The sequence below is a fragment of the Anas acuta genome, chromosome 22, assembly GCF_963932015.1.
Source record: "Anas acuta chromosome 22, bAnaAcu1.1, whole genome shotgun sequence".
NCBI lineage: Eukaryota > Metazoa > Chordata > Aves > Anseriformes > Anatidae > Anas > Anas acuta.
The window spans coordinates 5,453,100-5,471,169 of NC_089000.1; the positions used below are offsets into that span (position 1 = coordinate 5,453,100).

Sequence of the window (18,070 nt, forward strand, 5' to 3'; positions counted from 1 at the left end):
CCGCTCCCCCTGGTGCAGGGAACAGAGGAGCATCAACCAACCCCAGCTACTCCAACCAGCACCTTACCAGGCCACCTCTTCGCCCCCCTACCCAAAAAAAAAAAAGCCCCCCAGGACCATGAGGTGCATGAGGATGCGCCTCACCTGGCCAGGCAGCGCTTTCCCCATCTCCATCGGGGACCTGAGCTTTTTGGGAGCCTGGCATCTGGCTGGGCCGGGCTGCTCATATTTTGGAGCCCCGAGCTAGGAGTTACACCTACGTGCGTTTTTATTTTTCGCTTCAGATGTCTCCACCGGTCCAATTATAGATTAATCACATTTTATCTCGCATCCGTTTCTCCCCCGCCTCCCTCCCCGCCCCCATCGGCGAAGGGAAAGAGAGAAACAAACGGGTTATTAATTGGCTGCAGCTCTCGGCCGGGCTCTTATCTGGGCACATGAAATGAGGGAGGGTGGGGAAGAGGTTGAGGAGCCTGCCAGCAGAAGGCAGCGCATTTTAAGCCCTGATTTTCAAAGCAAACACAGCTCGTAGGGCGCCGTCCGCTGAGCACATGCTTGGAGCATGGCCTCGGAGAGCAAAACTCCACGAGTGCGGGGATCTGGGGGGCTTTGGTGAGCCGTATCGGGCAAGGTCGGCACCTGGAGGACTGCCTGGTGCTGTTAAGAGGGGATGGGAAGGCTGGGGAACTGTGCTCCTGGTGCTGGAAAAGCTGGCGCCGCCGAAATCCCTGCTCCCCAAAGCACATCCCGTGGTGCAGGGTGATTCTCACCTGCTCAGGTGCCACCTGGAGCCTGCAAAACCCACCCCAACCCCTTCCCAGCCAGCCCAGGACCTGCTGTGCGCAGGGAATCGCCACGTCCCCATCACCCACGAGGTGGGCATCCCTCCCCACGTGTCCTGCAAGGGGTCTCGGGGCAGGGAAGGATGCGGCTGGCTGCCCGGCCACGTGCGTAAAACCCAAGAAGACACCGAGGGGATGAGCACAGCACAACCCCAGAGCTCAGGTCCCTTTCCCCAGCCCCAGCAGACGAACCTACAGAGCTGCTGGAGCACCTGGAGCACCCCACCTCCTCCTCCAGCCCTTCCCCAGCTGCGGGACGGGCTGCTGCAACACGCAAGGTGCAGTGCGAGGAGCGAGGCTGTGCCATCCCTTTTGTGCCAAGGGGAAAAAAAAACATCCCCAGGGAGGGCGAGGGCAGGGAGCACGGCACCGTCGGCTGCTCTGCGCCGGGCACAGAGACTGCAAAATAGATCACTGGGTCACCGAGGCTCCAGGACTTTGCTTCTAGGGGAAACAAGCTCCAGCGGGCTGAAGGGGGGTACTCACCATCTCGTGGGGTCGGCGGGGTCTGGGTAAAATAGCTATTGGGCTTGTCTGCAAAGAAAAAAAGAACAGGGGGCAATCAGTAGGGTTAGTGGACACGGCACCCTCCTCCCCCCAGCCTCGATTCACGGCTCTCCAGCGGGTTTGGGGCTGGGGTTTCATCCCCACAACGCCCTCCCCGTGCAGGGAGCACCTGCAGCGAGGAGGGAGCAGCAGGAGCAGCCCCGGGAGCCCCATCCCTGCCGCTGCCATCAGAGGAGGAGCCCTGGCAGCAGCCCTCCTCGGTGCCATTTGGCCAGGGCTGCAGCACAAACCCCGCAGTCCAGCGCCGGGGTCGAGCAAGGACAGCAGCGAGGGGGGAAAAAGGGGCAGCAGCAGCATCTGAGACATCCCCTGGATGGGCCTGGAGCAAGGTGGCGCAGCCCAGCCCTCTGCTTTTGGGAAAGCAGAGGGGATTTTGGGGGCAGCTGGCTCCACACACCCTGCCACCCCGTGCCGAAACGCCGCGGAGGAAGCGCTGCGCTCACGGTGCCAACGCCAGGTCGTGGCAGAGGGTGCGCGGCTCCTCACCGACCCGCTTCCCTCCTTACCTCCTGCGCCCTGCTGCGGGCAGATCTTTTTCAAGCCACCCATTTTGCCACTTTTCCATCACGCACAGGCGGGGAGGCAGCGTGCCCCAAAGCTGGAAGATCCCAGCTGGGTGCTGGGGGCTTGCCAGCACCGGGGAGGTCGAAGGCGCCGAGGGCGAGCACCCGCCCGTGCCAGGACGAGGCCACGGCGCAGCACCAGGAGCTGCCAGCAACACGTGGGTGTGCACGACACGTTTGGCCACGCCAGGGAGCGAACCGACAGCCTAACCACGGGGCAAAAAAAAGCCCCCCCCCGTCTCGCCCCGACCTCCTGCTGCTCCTTCCTGCCCTCCCTTCGCCCTGCCCTCCCTCGCGGCCGGGGCGCAGGACACCTACAGTTATTGAGGAAGAGCAGCACGGCAAATCCCAGCGTGGAGGTGGCCAGGAGGATGAGGCAGATGTTGCAGGGGATCATGAAGTAGCGCACCACCAGGGAGACCTTGTGCTGGTACAGCCGGTCCCGCTCCAAGGCCCCCGGTGCCATGGGGTACTGGCAAGCCGTCATGCTGGGCCGTCACGCCGCGGGCCAAAGCTCAACCCGCCGGCGACCCATCCAAGGCAGAGCAGCCACCAGGCTCACGCGGACGCCCTCCGGCCCCGATTCTTTGCCAGCTGCAAGCCCCAGGCGTCCCCAGAGGTCCCCATCCTCCAGGAGCAGGAGGGCGAAGAGGCTCGGCGGCGCCTTCAGCAGCAGGTTTTTGGCCCCACGTTGGCCATCCCGGCTCCGAGCGCGCTCCCGAGGGAGCCCTGTGCCCCCCTGCTCAGCAATCCTCCCCCCTCCAGCCGGGGGGGCGTCGATCCGCGGGTGCCGACGGGCAGCAGCAGGCTGAGCAGCGCCGAGCTGAAGTGCCAAGAGCTCAACTTGCGCTGCCGGGATGGGAACGGGGTGGCACGAGGGAGCTGGGGGGGCACCCCACGGCACCCCCGCGCACCGCTGCCTGTGAGCGGGGCTGGGAAAGGAGCAGTAGGAGGGGGACCAGCACGGGACCCCCCTCTCCGCCTCCGTGTCCTCCCCACGGGAGGCTCAGCCTCCGGGCTTGCTCTGGGGACGCCGCCGCCGCTCCTCCGGGCGCGATCCGGGTGCCTCCTGCAACTGCAGCTCCTCGGGGTGGGCGCGCCCGCGATCCCCGACCCTGCGGGGAGGGTTTCGGGGGGACCCCAGCAGGCTGCAGCTCCTCTCACGGCGACTGCGAATCCATCCCCACTGGGCTCTGCTTTCTCACGGAGCAGCCGGCGCTCAGCTCTCCCCCGCTGCCTCGCCAGCTCTCCGGCACCCTCCCAGCCCTCCGGTGAGCAGGAAGGGGCCACCGCCTCGCTGGTCCCCCTCCGGGGGCTGTCACCTCGCTGGCAAGGAGCACGCTGCCTGCTGTCACCTCCCAGGTGGCCGGGGCGAGCCAGCTCCCCTGCTCACGCCGCTGTGACATGCCAGTCTGTGGCGGAGAGGTCCCCGTCCCTCACCGAGCCGGGCATCAAGAGAGCACCGAGCGCTGCCGGGGGGAGCAGCGGCCGCCTGTGCCCGGTGTGCGCCGTGACAGCTCGGGGACCCGATCCACGGAGCCAGACAATGAAAGAGCCAGGGGAATTAAAAAAAAAAAAAAAACACCAAAAAAAAGCCAAGTCTGCGTCCCCGCCTGCCCCACGCCCTGAAGTTTCTCCGCCTCGCTCCGCTCCTGCGAGCCCAAGTCCCTCCGGAGAGGAGCAGCCGTCACTCCCCAGCGCTGTGCTGCCGACAAAGAGGGGATGAGGAAGAAGAGGAGGGCGAGGAGGAAGGACGCCGGGGCTGCTCGCCTCGCCCGTGCCCGCGGTTGAGAGCAGGAGGCTCGAACAAAGGCTGCGGGCAGCGTTCTGCCCCCGTGGTTCCTCGCTGGGCAGGAGCACAAAGGCGGTGGGGAGGACGTGGGGGGACCTCAGCTCGGGTCCTCGCCCCCCGCCACCGCTCCGCGGCCACCTGTGAGCATCCCGCTGCTCGCCCCCCAGGAGATGGAGCGGGGTCTTCCTCGCCCTGCTCCCCAGGGAGAGCACGGGAAGGGGAGGAAAAAAAAAAATTAAAAAATAAAAAAAAAAAATCCCCCTCCTCCGCCTCTTTCCCCCCACCCCCTTCGCCTTTTCATTCGTGAACTAAAGATGTTGGGAGAGGCGGGGACTGCGCTGTCAAAACTCATTATGCCTCCCCCGGCAGCGCCTCTGCCCCGCGCCCCCCTCCCCGCTCTCCGCCCGACCCCCAGGACGGTGGCGGGACTTGGGCGAAGTGGCCAAAGGAGCAGAGAATAAAAAACGGGGATTGGGAAAAAAATATAAATAAAAAAATCCGGCGTTTTTAAGAGGTGAAGATGGAATTATCCGCGCTGGAATGCTCCGAGATGGATAAAGGGGACCACACGTGGCCAAAATGCTGCCCCCCCAGGGGCTCAGCCCCACTGTGAGCACCCAGGGGGTTTTTTTGGGAACAGCACCAAGGCTGTAAGGATCCTTCAGGAGCTGGGACCTGGGGCACACCCTGGGCTCACCAGCTGGGTGGGGTGGAGGAGAGGGGGCACGAGAAAAAGGAGGTGCTGGGACGGGGACGCACGGTCACCGCCTGCCCTGGGCAGGATGCGGCCAGCAAGGGGATGCCGAGGACAGAAACAGGGCTGGAAGCCAGGGGGCACGGCCAAGAGATGAGTTTCTGGAGTCCAGCAATGGGGTAAAAGCCAAAAAAAAAAGCAGGGCAGGACAGCCCCCAGCAGCACCAGGTTGCACCCGGAACGCCACGACCGTGCTCCTCAGCCAAGGGGCTGAGCTCCTCCACGCAACGCAGCAGCTCTGGATATTACAGAGAAATCCCCCCCCCCTGGGATTTCTGGAGCAGCACACAAGGGGCTGAGCCCTTCCCAAAAAAAAGGGCAGAGCGCCCTGGCTCTTTTCTCCTAGGTCACCACGCCGCACCTTGAGCTGCTCTCAGCATCCTTCCCGTGCGCACAGGTGCCCAAATCTCCCGCATTCGCATCCCCCCTGCGTTTTTACCCATAGCAGATCAGCCAAGACAAGGAGCAGACACGAAAACAGCTGAGAGGGTGACAAAGGGGAGACAACATCAGCTGGGAGCTCGTCCCTGTCCCCCCCCCCCCCCGCCCAGCTTTCTAACTGAAAGCGTTCGGCACCCGAAGGGCTCCGCGGGGTCACCAAGCAGCCTCGGGAAAGGCTGCTGCTGTTAATGGGGTCATTTCTGGGCTTTCCCGGCGAGGATGTCACAGCTGCTGCCAAAATGCTGCAGGTGGGGCTGGGGAGGGGGCAGGGTCCTGCTGCTCTGAGCTCAATTTTGGGGCTGCACAGGGCTGGGGGTGTCAGAACTGGTCCACACGGGTTGCCCTGCGCACCCAGGGGATGCCCACCTGCAGCTGGTGGGGCACAACCCTGCGGTTCCTTGGGAAGAGACCACCACCAGACCCCATTTCATTCCCTTCTCCTCCACGCTTCTCCATCCCAAAAGCCAGCTCCTGACCCAAAAAACCCCAAACCTGGCACTGTTTGGGGCTCGGGCTGACAGCTGTCAGCCTGTCCCTCCCCACCGGTGCAGGGAGCCCGTGCCGAAGCCCCCCGGCTCCTGCCAGGCTGAGCCCCCACCCGGCTCCCTTCTGGCTAATCCCGTTAGGCAGGGAGCTAATTGGGATTTATCTGACAGCACCCAGTGCCTCCAGGGCCATCTCGCTCTCCCTCCTGGGGAGGAGGAGGAGGAGGGAGCCCGCGGAAGGCGCTCGCTTCTCTCCCTTCCCCGTCCCCTCCTGCAGTTTTCCAAGCTAATTACCGGCATTACGGCGAGCCGGGAGAGGGAGGGGGGAGAAAGTGGGGATTTTAATTATTTCATTTAACACTTGGCAGGACCCGGCTCGGCTCCTGCTGAGCAGAGCTTGGAAATAAAGAGCTTTTAAACCCTGTCAAGGGGAGAAGGGGTGGAGGGGGAGCGGGTCACAGCCCCGCCGGCCACGCTCCGAGCATCCATCTGTGCGCACCCCTCCGTTAACCCGTGCTCCCCCTCCAAAAAAAAAGCAGGGAGCCCATTTCTCCTCAAGTATGCAGCAGGGAATGGGTTTTATGGAGCCTCTGCGACCTCGCTTACCAATTAAAAACCAAATTAACACGAGGTGTGCCCGCAGAAACCCGAGGGTGACTCCAGCACCCACGGTGCTGCCCTGAAGTGGTGCAGAGCAGAGCAGGATGGTCCTGGGAGGGAGGAGATGGGGCTCGGTGCTACAGCCCCCTGACCCTAATTGAGGACAGGGGCCTGCCCTGACCCTAATGAAGGACATGGACCTGGGAGCCCCCCCCAAGAGGTGCACCCAGCCCCTGGCGCACCACGGGCACCAGCAGCCCAGCAGCAGGCAGCTCCTCTCGCAGTCTCACACTGCCACCTGCCGCCCTCACCAGCTAAATTCGGGATGTGGATGGAATAAAGGAGCCCTGGCCAAGCTGGGAACGCTGGCTGCACCCCAATTAATACGTGGTAAGGGGGCAGGATGGAGGGGGTGATCCCACAGCAGCACGAGGTGGGGTGTAAAGGAAGCCTGCTGCACTTGCTGGGGGGCAGACAGCATTGAAATGCTTTGGGAAGCGTCATTCTGCCCCAAATTCCCAGCACCCGGAGGCTGCTGCTGCTTTCCCAGGACAGCATCAGCTCCATCCACCATGGGAGATCCCTGCCTGGCTGCTGGGAAGGACCCGGGTGAGCCGAAATCCTCCGGGCTGCGACACTACGTGGGGCAAACGGGAAAATAACCAGGAAAAAAATAATAAAATAAAATAAAAAATGGAGAAAGAAAGCTCCAGTGAACAGCCAGGGGGCTAAAATTAGCGGGTGGCGCTGGCACTCCGGTCACCTCCCCGCAGAGGCGCCAGCTGCCACCGAGTGCTTCCAGGTGGCGGGGGACATCCCTCGGCTGGGGGCACGCTTTGGGAAGGTTTTTTTCACCCAAAAAAGCAGCGCTGGCTGGATTTTAAAGGAGGAGGGATGCAGGCCCAGCTGCGTGTTGGCTCACACACGCCCTCAGGAGGCTCCGAGTGGATTGGGAAGGCACAGGGAGCCCCCAAACCACCCCAAAGGAGCAGCCCCTCATTCTCCGAGCAGCACAAATCCCACTTGGGGGCTTGGGTTTGTGGTGGGCACACACCAAGGGGGACCCCAGGAACCCTTTTCCCCTCTGTTACGCAGGGATAAAATCCAGCAGCACCCAGCCCATGTGCTGTCAGACACATAGAGCTCTGAGTAACTTTACACCGGGTTGCAAACAGCGAGTAGCACCCAGCCCACTGTGAGGAGCGGGTCCCAGCTATGGGACGAGCAGCGATAGGGGCTGAGCAGCAGCGTGCAGTGGCTGCGAGCATCCCACAGCTGCGAGAACCAGCAGGGGATGCTGTCGGCTTGGTTAGCATCTCTCCTCACCGCTCCGCACCCAGAGAGGCGCAGGAAAACTTTTTCTGTCCCCTCGGTGCCTTTTACAACAGGGGCACGTTGCCAAGCAAGCCCCGAACGCACACCTCCGGCTCTGCGCGGCACAGCCCACACATCACACGTAACCAGGGGCAGAGAACGGGGAGAAAAAGGAGCAGAAACACCTTGAAACCCTTCCTCGGTGCCCCCACCGAGGCTGAGCTGCTCACATCCCTGCCACCCCACGTCCCTGCCACCCCACGTCCCACCCCAATGCCCCCCGCGGCTCCGTGCGCCCAGCAGGCTCGGGCACGCAGCAAGCAGGCTGCTGGCCCCATCCACGTCCCCAGAGCCTTCCTCCCACCCTCTCAGCCCCACAACAACACAACCAGCCTCCAGGCCACGAGGAGGTCGGCGTTCCCACCCCCAGGGATCCCCGGGAGCAGGCACCCACGCAGCGGCACGCAGCCACGCCGCACACCCTGCGCCCCGCTCCCAGCCTGGGGCACGGGTTGTGTTAAGCACCAGGAGCCAAAGGATCAGCTTTCCTTTCCCCCAACCGACCCGGGAAGGTGGTGACGGTGAGAAGAGATGGAGCAGGGCATGAGAGAAGCGCTAGGTGAGAGGTGGCCGTGCTTAGATCACAGTTTCGCAGCCCCCCCGGGGACGCAGCGTTTGCTTTTGGCGAGGTCAGTGGCAAGCCAATGGAGCCCAGGGAACAACATCGGGCTGGGCAAGGGGGTAGGAAGGGGTAGGAAGGTTTTGGGGGCAAGGCTTCAGCTCCTCAAACTGTGATCTAAAAGCAATAGCTCCCTCCGGGGTGAGCGCCCACCCTCTCCCCAGGAGGGTTCCTATTGCTCCGGCACATCCCGCGGGGATGGAAACATGAGAGGCACTAGCCGGTGAGTTTGATGGTGGATGGAAAAAAAAATAAATGGGATTTTTTTTATTTTTTTTTTAACGTGACACACCACCACTTACCAGCGAGAAGCTTCCTATGTTCTTTAGAAAGCAGAGGGGAGGAGAAAAAGGAGAGAACACAGCGGTTAGAACAGGACAACAGGCAGCCGCCCAACGCTCTCCAGCCCCCCCGGGTCCCCTTCTCCAGCTCCAACCCGCACACCCCTGCCAGGGCGTCCCCGTCCCCAGCACCGACCACATGCAAACAACAAGAAAACCCTCTGCCCTGGCCAAAACCCCTCTGTTCTGTCCCTTGATCCATGGGGAATGCTACGAAGGCAGCTAGAGGACGCCCTGCAGAAGGTAGCGAGCCCCCAAAGCCAGCGAGCATCAACCCGTGCGTGCTGTCAGCATCAGATTTTTCCGAAACCAGGCTCCTGCTTTGGAAATGTTCAGCCTGGAGCGAGCCACGGCCACGCCAGCTGCCCCATGCCTGCCCCTACCGAGGCTCAGCTGCTTCTCATGGGGTTGGAAGGAGCTCATCCTTCAGCAGCTCCATGCCTCATGCCCAAACGCATCGCACCTGAGCCTGAGCTGCTCGTTGAAGGCCAGGAAACCAGAGCACAAGACAAAACAAGGTCCCAAACATGGTGGAAAAAAAACAAATCAGAGAATATCCCAAACTGGAAGGGACCCACAAGGATTAGAGCAGGGCAAGGTCTGGAGGTCGTGGCGCTTTGCTCAGCCCAGGCTCTCACCGCCTGCTGGATAAGGATGCAGAGCCCCAGAGGGAGCACAGCTGGGATGCAGGGGATGGAGGTGGCATCCCCAAGAGGAGGAAAAAATGAAAATATTGGGGCACAGAGCAAATAATAGTGAGGATGGGGCTGGAGCAGAGCCTCGCCCACCGCATGATACCCGACCCGAGGGGCGCGGAGCCCTCCCCAAAGCTCCGCCGGCAGCAGCAGCTCCCACAATGGGTTGTGGGACAGGGGTAACGTGACCCTGCGAGGAGCCCTGACGGCTCGCCGAGGCGCTGGAGGGGAAAACAAAGTGAGCATTGAGGGCTGGGGACGGCCCCGTGCCAAGGAAGTGACGTGCAGCCTTCTCCGCTGGCAACGGGGAGCCCGCTCGGCTCCCAGCCGCTGGGAGATGCGGGGAAGAAAGGAAGAGGGAAAAAAAAAAAAGCTTAAAAATATCCCAGTGCAGCGCGGTTATTTTGGGATTTTCATTTATTATTTAAAAAAAAAAGGCAGAAATGAGAGCCGAGGCCCCACGGCCAGCTCTGGTGTGGATGGGGACGGGCTGCGCCTGGCGGGGGATGCTGCAGAGCTGGCTGCCTGCTGCGTTTTAGGGGCTCCAGCCTGAGCTCTGGCCCTTGCCATGGGGCAGGAGAGGGATGCCCGGTGTGGAAGATGTGCAGCCACCGCAGGGAAAAGTGCTGCACATCCTGGGGAATCTCTTCTGTTGAGCAGGGAAGCTTTGCAGCACCGGGACTGGAGGCGCGAGGGATGCTCCAGAGCTGCGGCTCCGCAAAGCAGCAGCTGGCATCGGGAAGGGGACAGGGACCTGATTTTACTGTATATTAAATGACCCCAAAAGGATGGGAGGGCTGCAGGGCTCTGCGCCAAGGTCAGGCACTTGCCTCTGAAAGGTTTTCCCAGCCAGAAAGGCGCTGGGAGCAGGGGCACGCAGCCGAGTCCTGCAGAAAAGCTCCACCGAGGGGCAATGGCACGTTCGGGGAGCGTGGCACCAAGCAGAGGCACCTCTCCAGGACACGCCACCCTACACAGCTCCTGCAGGGCGGGCAGAGCTACCAAATACCAGCTCGGTTCGGGGAGGCACATCCAGACCATTTCCTCCCCATCCCAAACACGTGGATGGGCCCCAAAGGCTCGGCGAGGGCAGCGTGGTGCTGGTGTCCCCCCCCCCCAGGCACCCAGCCAGGAGCAGACACAACGTTTGAGCCCCAGGACCAAAAGCCAACGAGGGTTTGGGGTTCAGCAGCTCACCTCCAGCTCCTGCCCTGGCCCCACACAGGACCTCCACGTGCTGGCCCTTCACCTCCATCCCCTACAAACTGTTTGGCCACGGGGTTTTGGCACGGCCGCACCCCCACGTGCAGCCAAACTGCTCTGCCCTTCAGCTGAGCACACGGGGAGATGCTCGGGGGTGCCAGCACGGGCTCACCAAGGGGATGTCCTCGGGGAAAACCCTACACCTGAAGTGCAGCTGACCCTGCAGAAGGACCCCCAAGTTGAATAAGGACTCAACCCCGGGGCTCTGCCCACGGCAGAGGGGTTTTTGGGTGCCCCTTCCTTCACCCTAAGCGCCCTGCGTGCCAGGGAATGGCGAGGGGGGCACGGATATCGCTGGGGAGAGCCCAGTCCCACCACCTGCAGGTGGCAGGGAGCGGGGCTGGAGGGATCCTCCCAGCCAGGAGGGACCTGCAGATCCCAAGAAAGCGAGGCGGTGATGTTTGCTTTGCGCCCCGATAAGGCCGCCGGGGAGCCCCGCGTCGCGCCGCCTCATTCCCAAGGAAACCAGCCAAGGGTTCCCACGCCACCTTCCCGCTGTTCAGCGCATAAAAGCAACACAGACTTCCTGAAATCCCTCTCTCCCTGACCCTCCCTACTGTTCCTCTGTATCCTGCTCCAAGGCCGCGCTCTGCGCCGAGATAACAAGGCACTTGGCTGCCAAAACCAGCAGCCAGAGGGGCCCCGGATCCCCACAAATCTGCATGCGAACAAAGACCCGATTTGAATGGTCAGTAAGTGGAGATGAAGCCCTTTCACTTGGGTTTTCCCCATCCCTGTAAGGCCGGCGTGGGAGCTCTGGAGGAGCTCCTGGTGCCCAGGTCCCACGGAGAGGCGGCAGCAGCCCCGGGGCAGGGACACGGCAGGAGAGGTGCCACCGGTGGAGCGAACAGCAAGGACAGTTTCCATCAGTTGCACACCAAATCCCTACACAAAGGAATGAAACCCAAGCAAGCTCGTGCTCAAAAAATAAAATAAAATTTATCTTTGGTGGTTTTTTTTTTGGTTAATGCAGAAATTTCCCTAAGTCTGGGGCATCCAGCTGGCCTCGCTCTTGGAAATTACACACTAATTAAACACACGACGCTCTCCCTCTCAAAAAAAAAGGGAAAAAACACCCAACATATCAATCAATTGGCATGCGATCAGCAGCCAATAACTGCTGCTGCTGCTGCGATTCAGCCTCCCTGGAGAGGTGTGTTAATTGCCTCGGTTAATTGTCTCCCCTCGGATGGGGACTAACGAGGTGCCCAAGTGGCACCTTGGGAGGAGGGTGCTGCGGGGAGGGGAGGCGGCGGGGATTTTCCCACCTTCCTCCGCTGCCGAGCTGGAAGAGCAGTCCCCAAAACAGAGCCAGAATTGAAACCAGCTGTGTAGGAAGTGTCTCATTAGCAGTAATTGCTTTGCGAGGATTTGAGGTTTCCCCTCCGTGCCGCCACCAAACACACTTTTAAGGAGCTGCCGCGCGCCGGGCACTGGGACGCGCTGGTGGGGGGAGGAAAGGAAAAGGAATTAAAAAAAAAAACGAGGGCAGAGCCTCGATTACACTAACATTTTTATTGAAGCCAGGGAAAGTTTACTCAGGCCGGGCTGGCGGCAGAGGATCGCTGCTGCAGCGGATTAGGCTGAAAAAACCGAGCATCCCAACCCCTGCTCGGCACAGCCGAGGGTTCCCGCGGCAGCCTCCTGGTGAGGAGCCGGCCAGGACCTTCTTCATCCCTTACCCAAGCATCCCCGTGCCTAAATCTACCCCTGGAGTGATTTTTCCCTGGCTGGCAGGGCCGAACACGCAGCAAAACAAAGGCAAAGGAGGTAATGCAGCTCCATCGGGACCTCGCACCCCGTGGTGGGGCAGGAGACCCAGGGGGCGAGGCGCCCTGCTCCCAGCCCCTTCCCTCTCTAACCCCACAACAAAACCACCCCGCCAGCTGCATCCCATCGAGAACAAGCCACGAGGACACGAAGCTGCGCAGAGGATGCCACGCATCCGACAAACCAGCAGCGAGGCGTTTTGGGAACGGATGGGGGGCACCCGCCCCGTCCCAGCACCCCAGCACCCTGACCCTACAGCCCCAAGCAGGGCAGGCTCAGCGGGAGCGCCTCGCTGCAGGACTCCTCTTCCTCCTTTTCCAGCCCATGCAAGACAAAGGACCTGCTCTTTGCTGGAGAGAAAAAGAAGCAAACATCCCTCGGGAATTTGAGTACCAAAGGAGCAGCGGGCACCCCGGATTTCGGGTGAGGCGAGCGCGGCGAGGAGGCTGTAAATCTCCCTTCGTCTTCGGGCTCCTTTCTGCAGCCCCCTCAGCCTGCCCTAGCCCCTCTCCCCTCCCGGCTCCAGCAGAGCTCGCATCGCCTAAGACAATAGCTGCTTATGTTCTGAAGCGGGGCTGCTTTCTGGGAAGGGAGCCAGGCCTGGCAGCTCTCAGCAGCGGGGAATAAAAGCCCCGTTTGTGCTGCGCAGCCCCTGCGCACCAGTGGGGCACCCTCGGAGGGAGGCAAGGCAGCAGCCTGCTGGGGATCGGAAACAGGAACGCAGACAGACGCCCTGGGCCGTGCGAGAGGAGCGAGGGAGAAAGGCGTGAGGATGGAGATGGAAAAGAAAAAAAGCCGCTTGTTCAAAGCGCCGGCGGCACCGCGGGCACAGCTGCTCCGCATCCCCTGCGCCACGAGAGCAGCGCACGGGGCACCGAGGATGCTCTGGGCATCGGGGAACCCAAAGCACAATGCCACCAAAGCGTGATGTGCACCACCAGGACCCCTTTGGGGATGGGGAGCCGGGGACCCCTTTGGGGATGGAGAACTGGGGACCCCCTTTGGGTTTAGGGAGCCGGGGACCCCCTTTGGGGATGGAGAACCGGGGACCCCTTTGGGGACGGGGAGCCAGGGACCCCCTTTTGGGATCTGTATGGCTGCATGGGGCCATCCGTGCAGCAGGATTTTGGCTGGATAGGGTGGAAAAAGCCCCCCCATGGCACAGAGCATCACAGCCCTCCACCCCGCAAGCTCCCCAGTGGGTGCGATGCCCACCACGGCCCCGGCAGCCCAGCACCGTGCCCCACGGGGGGGGTTTATGGCTCCACCAAGCCCTAGGCAGTACAGGATTCATCCTCCTCCCCTGCACTGCTGTCAGGTGCAATAAGTGACACCAGCAGCTTTAAAACATCCGTGGCTCACCGCGGTGGAACAAAACGCAAATCAATTAATCTGAAAAAATATATATCAAACTGCCCTCTTATTTCCAACCCCCCCCCTCGCCTTTTTTATTTTTTTTTTCCTCTCTTCCTGAAGCTTTAAAGTTGCTTTTCGGCTGTCCTGAATAATTGAAGTTAACATGAAAATTTAAAGTCTTTCAAGATTTCATTAAAATTCATTCCCTTTCCCTTCGGAGAATTGTCATTGCCAGAGCCCCGCGTAGGGCAGACAGCAGAGGCAGCTGCCTCCATTCACAGCAGTTAACTCTGTTCTCCCTGGCTGAAGAAAAACTCACTCCTAATCGTTTAATAGAGACCCCCAAATAACATCCTTCGCTGCTCCCTCCCGATTCGGGCACAAATCCTGCATTAACCCTCTCTGCTCCAGCTGCTTTGGGCTCGATTTTTCCGCTCCCAGCCCAGCTCCCCACAGGAGCAGAGCGAAACCAGCTCGAACCATTAACCCCAGCCCAGCTCCTTCGTAGCAGGGACTGTCACGTCGAGTTAGGCGCGGAGAAAGCGACCCCAGAGCCCGAGACGAGGAGCAGCACTTGCAGAAAAATGTATTTTTTAAGTGGCAAGAGTGCCGTTTGCTCTTAAAAAGGTGCCTCCTGAGAACGCCTTGCGCTCCAGCAGGGGTGGCCCTTGGGTAGGCCAGCAGACAGCCTAAACCACACCTGGGGAGAGCAGCAGAGACGAGATAAAATCAAAATAAAGAGGCTTTATGCCGAGGATATTCCACCTGTAGGGTTTTTCTTCTGCTGGATTTTTTTTTGCTCTTTTCTGCCGGCGCTGCTCCCAGTTTGGGGTTACGACCGCCGGCGCTCTCCCAATTTTCCCCCACTTGACCGCCTGACCCTGAGGATTTTCAGCAGCCTCTGTAAATCCTATTGATTTTTATTTTTTTTTCCCCAAACCCATGTGGATTTGGCTTCTGGGAGGGAACTGGCCATTAACCTCGTGCTTTCCTCCAGGCCTGAGCCGCCCCCATCCTCCCCTTGGCACCCATCCCCGCTCCCAGCTCACGGCCCCAGTGCCCCCAGCAGCTCCTCTCCTCTGCCAAGCCCAGGGGGCTCCGCATCGTTTCTGCCTGTGGGAGGGCCACGAGGACCAGCTGGGGCCTTCTTCTGGGGTCCTGCAGCATTTTTGGGAAGGCCACCATATATAAACAGCTATAAAAAATAAAATTTCCAGTTTTATCTCTCCTATTAAGGTGAACGGAGAGGAAAGGTTCGGCGCATCCACACGGGTGTGGGTCCCAGCCATGCAGTGGGAACGTGGGAGCAGCAGGAGGAGCCAGCCCTGTCACCCTACAGGGATGGAAAGCATCGCCACCGACTGGTGCAACTGGAACTGATGGACGACCTCCCCCCACCTCCACAAACCCCAAAACTTCCCATTCACACTCCTCCAACAACAAGAAAAAAATGGATAACGGGTTTTTGTTTTGTTTTGTTTTGTTTTTTTAGGGGCAGGGGACAAACCCTCCCCGTGCTGCTCAGCCCGCCACCTGCACAGGAGAGCTTTCCACGCCAGGAAAACCCTTGGGGCAAAACGCCCACCGCTGGGCTAGCTGCTGCCCAGAACAGGCTGCTCCGAGGAACAAACCTCCCACGCGCCCATGCTGGGAGCGCACGTTCCCGTCACACAAAGCATCCTTGTGTGTCCCGGCTCCCCCCCTGCCCAACCCCACGGCTCAAGAAGGGAGAGAAACGCTGCTCTTACCTAGTAATGAATAATCCAGAAGCCGCAGAGGGAGAGGACAGCACATGCAAGAGAAAAAAGAGCAAAAGCAGTTGGTGAGACCGCAGCAAAGCGCCCTGTAGGATCGCCACAAGGAGCCGGGCTGCTGCGCTCCTCCCTGGGGACGAGGGTTGGTTCTGGCTCCTTCCTCAACCCCAAAGCTCCCAGCAGCCAAACCCATTGCTGGGCTGATCCTGCTCCTTGCCAGGCTGCTGGCAAGGGTCTGAGCACCTGCCTTTCCCCGCCGAGGGGAGATGCCCAAGCAGACCAGGAAAGGGATGCCCAGAAAACCCATGGAAATAACGGATGTGGTGGCAGGAGGAGGCGTGATGGCCCTGCAGCGTGGAAAAGGGTCACACACCTCAAGGGAAAAGGACCCATCTGCCCAAGAAGCATCCTAATTAAATTTATCTGGGGCTCCCCAGGATGGAGGAGCATCGCCAAGGGCGCAGGACACGGCACCAAGAGGGCGCACAGGGCGAGGAGGTGCTCACCATCCTCCTCCTCCTCCAACTTCTCCGAACTGCTGGCTCCCCTCTCACATTTCCACAAGCCCCGGAGCTCCGTGCTGGAGCCAGGCACCCTGCAGCTCAGCAGGCAGGGCCTGACACGGGGACTTGGCAGGCAGGAGGAACCAGCGAGCAGACAGGCAGCCTCCCCTGCCCCTGCCCTGCCTTTCCCAGGTCCATCTGGCTCATGCCAGACATCCAGCTCATATGGCAAAGGCCAGCAGGACCTCCAAAGGCTCTCGCCTGCTGTCCCAGCCTCCTTTTTCCCCCACAAACCTCCCCACAACCTCTGTTCTGCTCGGCACGGCCGGGTCCCTCCTCTCCTCTGCCCTCAGCGATGTGCCCCAAAATTCGCCAAAGGGGGAAGCGCAATTATGGCAACTGGGATTGGGTGCACAAAGCTCGGGGGATCCGAGGGTGGATCAGCCCCACAACCAGCTGGAGGAGCTGGAAGCCAGCAATCAGCCCTGGCCCATGCCGCAGCAGCCTCATTTCCTAATGGCATGCTTTAATCTCCTAATTGGGCTGCAGCAATGCGCCCAGCGTGGGGACGGGGCCGTGCAGCTGAAGTCACCTGGATGGCTCAGACAGAGCTGGGCGAGCAGCCAGGGCTGGAAAAGCCCCAAAAGCTCCAGCAGCGCTCAGGGTGTCCCAGCCCTCCCTCTCATGCTCCCCAGAGACTGCTTGGCTTAAACCAGGGCAGAAAACACAGCGAGGAACCAGAGGGGCTGCTCTGAGGATGCTCCGAGATGTCTCACCGCGGGGATGGCCGGGCACCAAAATTCAGAGCAGGGCACGGCACAGATTTGAGGCACAAGCAGAAATGAAGGGGTTTGGGAGCAGCAGGCGAGCAGAAAGAGGAGCCCGTGCCCCCAGCACGTACCCTGGTTCCTCTCCGTGGAGGACACGGGCACTTCTCCCGGCCCAAAGGGCAGCGAGAGCCCGGCAGAGCCGGGGAGCAAGGCAGCTGCTGCCACTGCTCCAGCCCGCCAGGGTTGCCAAGGCGGCTGGCTCTGTATACGCAGCAACAAGCTTTGAAGTCAGGGCAGAGGAATGTGCCCCCGTGCCGCCCCGCCAGGGCAGGGCACGGAGCCACCGCCGCGTCCCCGAGGGGCTCCGGAGCCGGGGTCTGCACAGGGCGCACCAGGAGCAGCGAGCTGGCGCCCCAAAGCATCACAAAGTGGGGCTCCTGCCTCCCTGGAGCAGCTTTTGGGAGCTGGAGGATGCTGCCCAGCGGGCTGGCAGGACTCCACGGCTTGCTCAGCACCAGGTAATTCCCTCGTTTCTCCCCCTTCTCCAGCCTCTTCTCTTTTTCAGCCGCCCCGCCGGCCCCTGGCTGGGGGAGGCAGCCCCCCGTGCACATCCCTGCTTTGCTGCCCGATGTCCCACGCTCTGCCTGAGCGAACTTGCAGAGGGTTTCAAGTGTGGATTCCCACGTAGGCAGTGTTCAGCCTGCAAACAATTATTCCTGGAATAATTTATTTGGACACCCCCGGAGCGCGGTCCCACCATCTGTCTGAGCAGGGCTGCCGTTAGCTGGGGCTGCAGAGCTGGCACCGACCTGAAGCCAACCCCAAACCCCCGCAGGGCACTCAGGAGTCGAATCCTAAGCCTGTCCCTCCGACCCAAACCCCACAACGCGGAGCAAATCCATTCCCACCCCGAAGGCGAGCGGCATCCAGCGCGACGCCCACGAGCCCTCGAAGCGCTCGGCGGCACGGCAGCCAGCCTCCAGCCCCGCTCCCCAGCCGAAATGCGCCGTGTTAAAATGTTAAGCCGGGCGAGATTTCCTGCCAAGGGAAAGCCTTTCATCTCGGGCAGGCTTCGAGCGGGTGCCAGCTCCTTTCAACCCCGCTCCCATAGAAATATCGGGGCCGGGTTGGCCCTGGGGAGGAGCGTGGCAGCGAGGGCATCACAGGGCAGGTCCCCGGCGACCACGGCTGCTGGAGGGAAAAGCCCCCGGGGAAAGCAGGGCAAAAGGCGCCTGGGATATGTGTGAAGAGGCACCAGACCCCGCTGGGGAAGCAGGAGCTGCTGGATCTGCTCCTTTTCGGGTGGACGCAGGGTCCCCAGGGGCTGCGCTCGCTGCTCGGGGTCACGGGGTGGAGGCTGCAGCCCACGCTGCTGCTTCCCTTCATCTGCCAGCACAAAGCTGAGGATTTCTGGGGATTTTTCCAAGGGTTCCCACGCTTCTGCTGGGATGTCAAACATCCGGGTCAGGGGGGGAGAGTTCGTCACACTCCTAACGAGGCTTTGCTAATGAACCGAGAGCAAAATGCGCAAGGCGCGCGAGCAGCAAGGTGCGAACGGCCAGAGGTGGTGCCCAGCCCTGG

At 61.1% G+C, this 18,070-nt stretch overlaps 1 protein-coding gene across 5 annotated transcripts in view; it reads right to left on the reverse strand.

Moving 5' to 3' along the window:
* The window catches only part of AGRN (agrin), a 73,940-nt gene that overhangs the window by 36,407 nt on the left and 19,463 nt on the right, over positions 1-18,070 (reverse strand). For 2 of the 5 annotated variants that reach the window (XM_068658273.1, XM_068658274.1), the window contains exons 3-4: positions 8,340-8,360; positions 1,329-1,376 (exon numbers count right to left, since the gene is read on the reverse strand). In XM_068658273.1, coding sequence (XP_068514374.1) covers positions 1,329-1,376; positions 8,340-8,360 — 69 coding nt within the window. Of the gene's footprint in view, positions 1-1,328; positions 1,377-2,290; positions 3,972-8,339; positions 8,361-18,070 lie in introns of those variants that run through there. The other 3 variants (XM_068658278.1, XM_068658275.1, XM_068658276.1) reach the window with 2 other exon arrangements.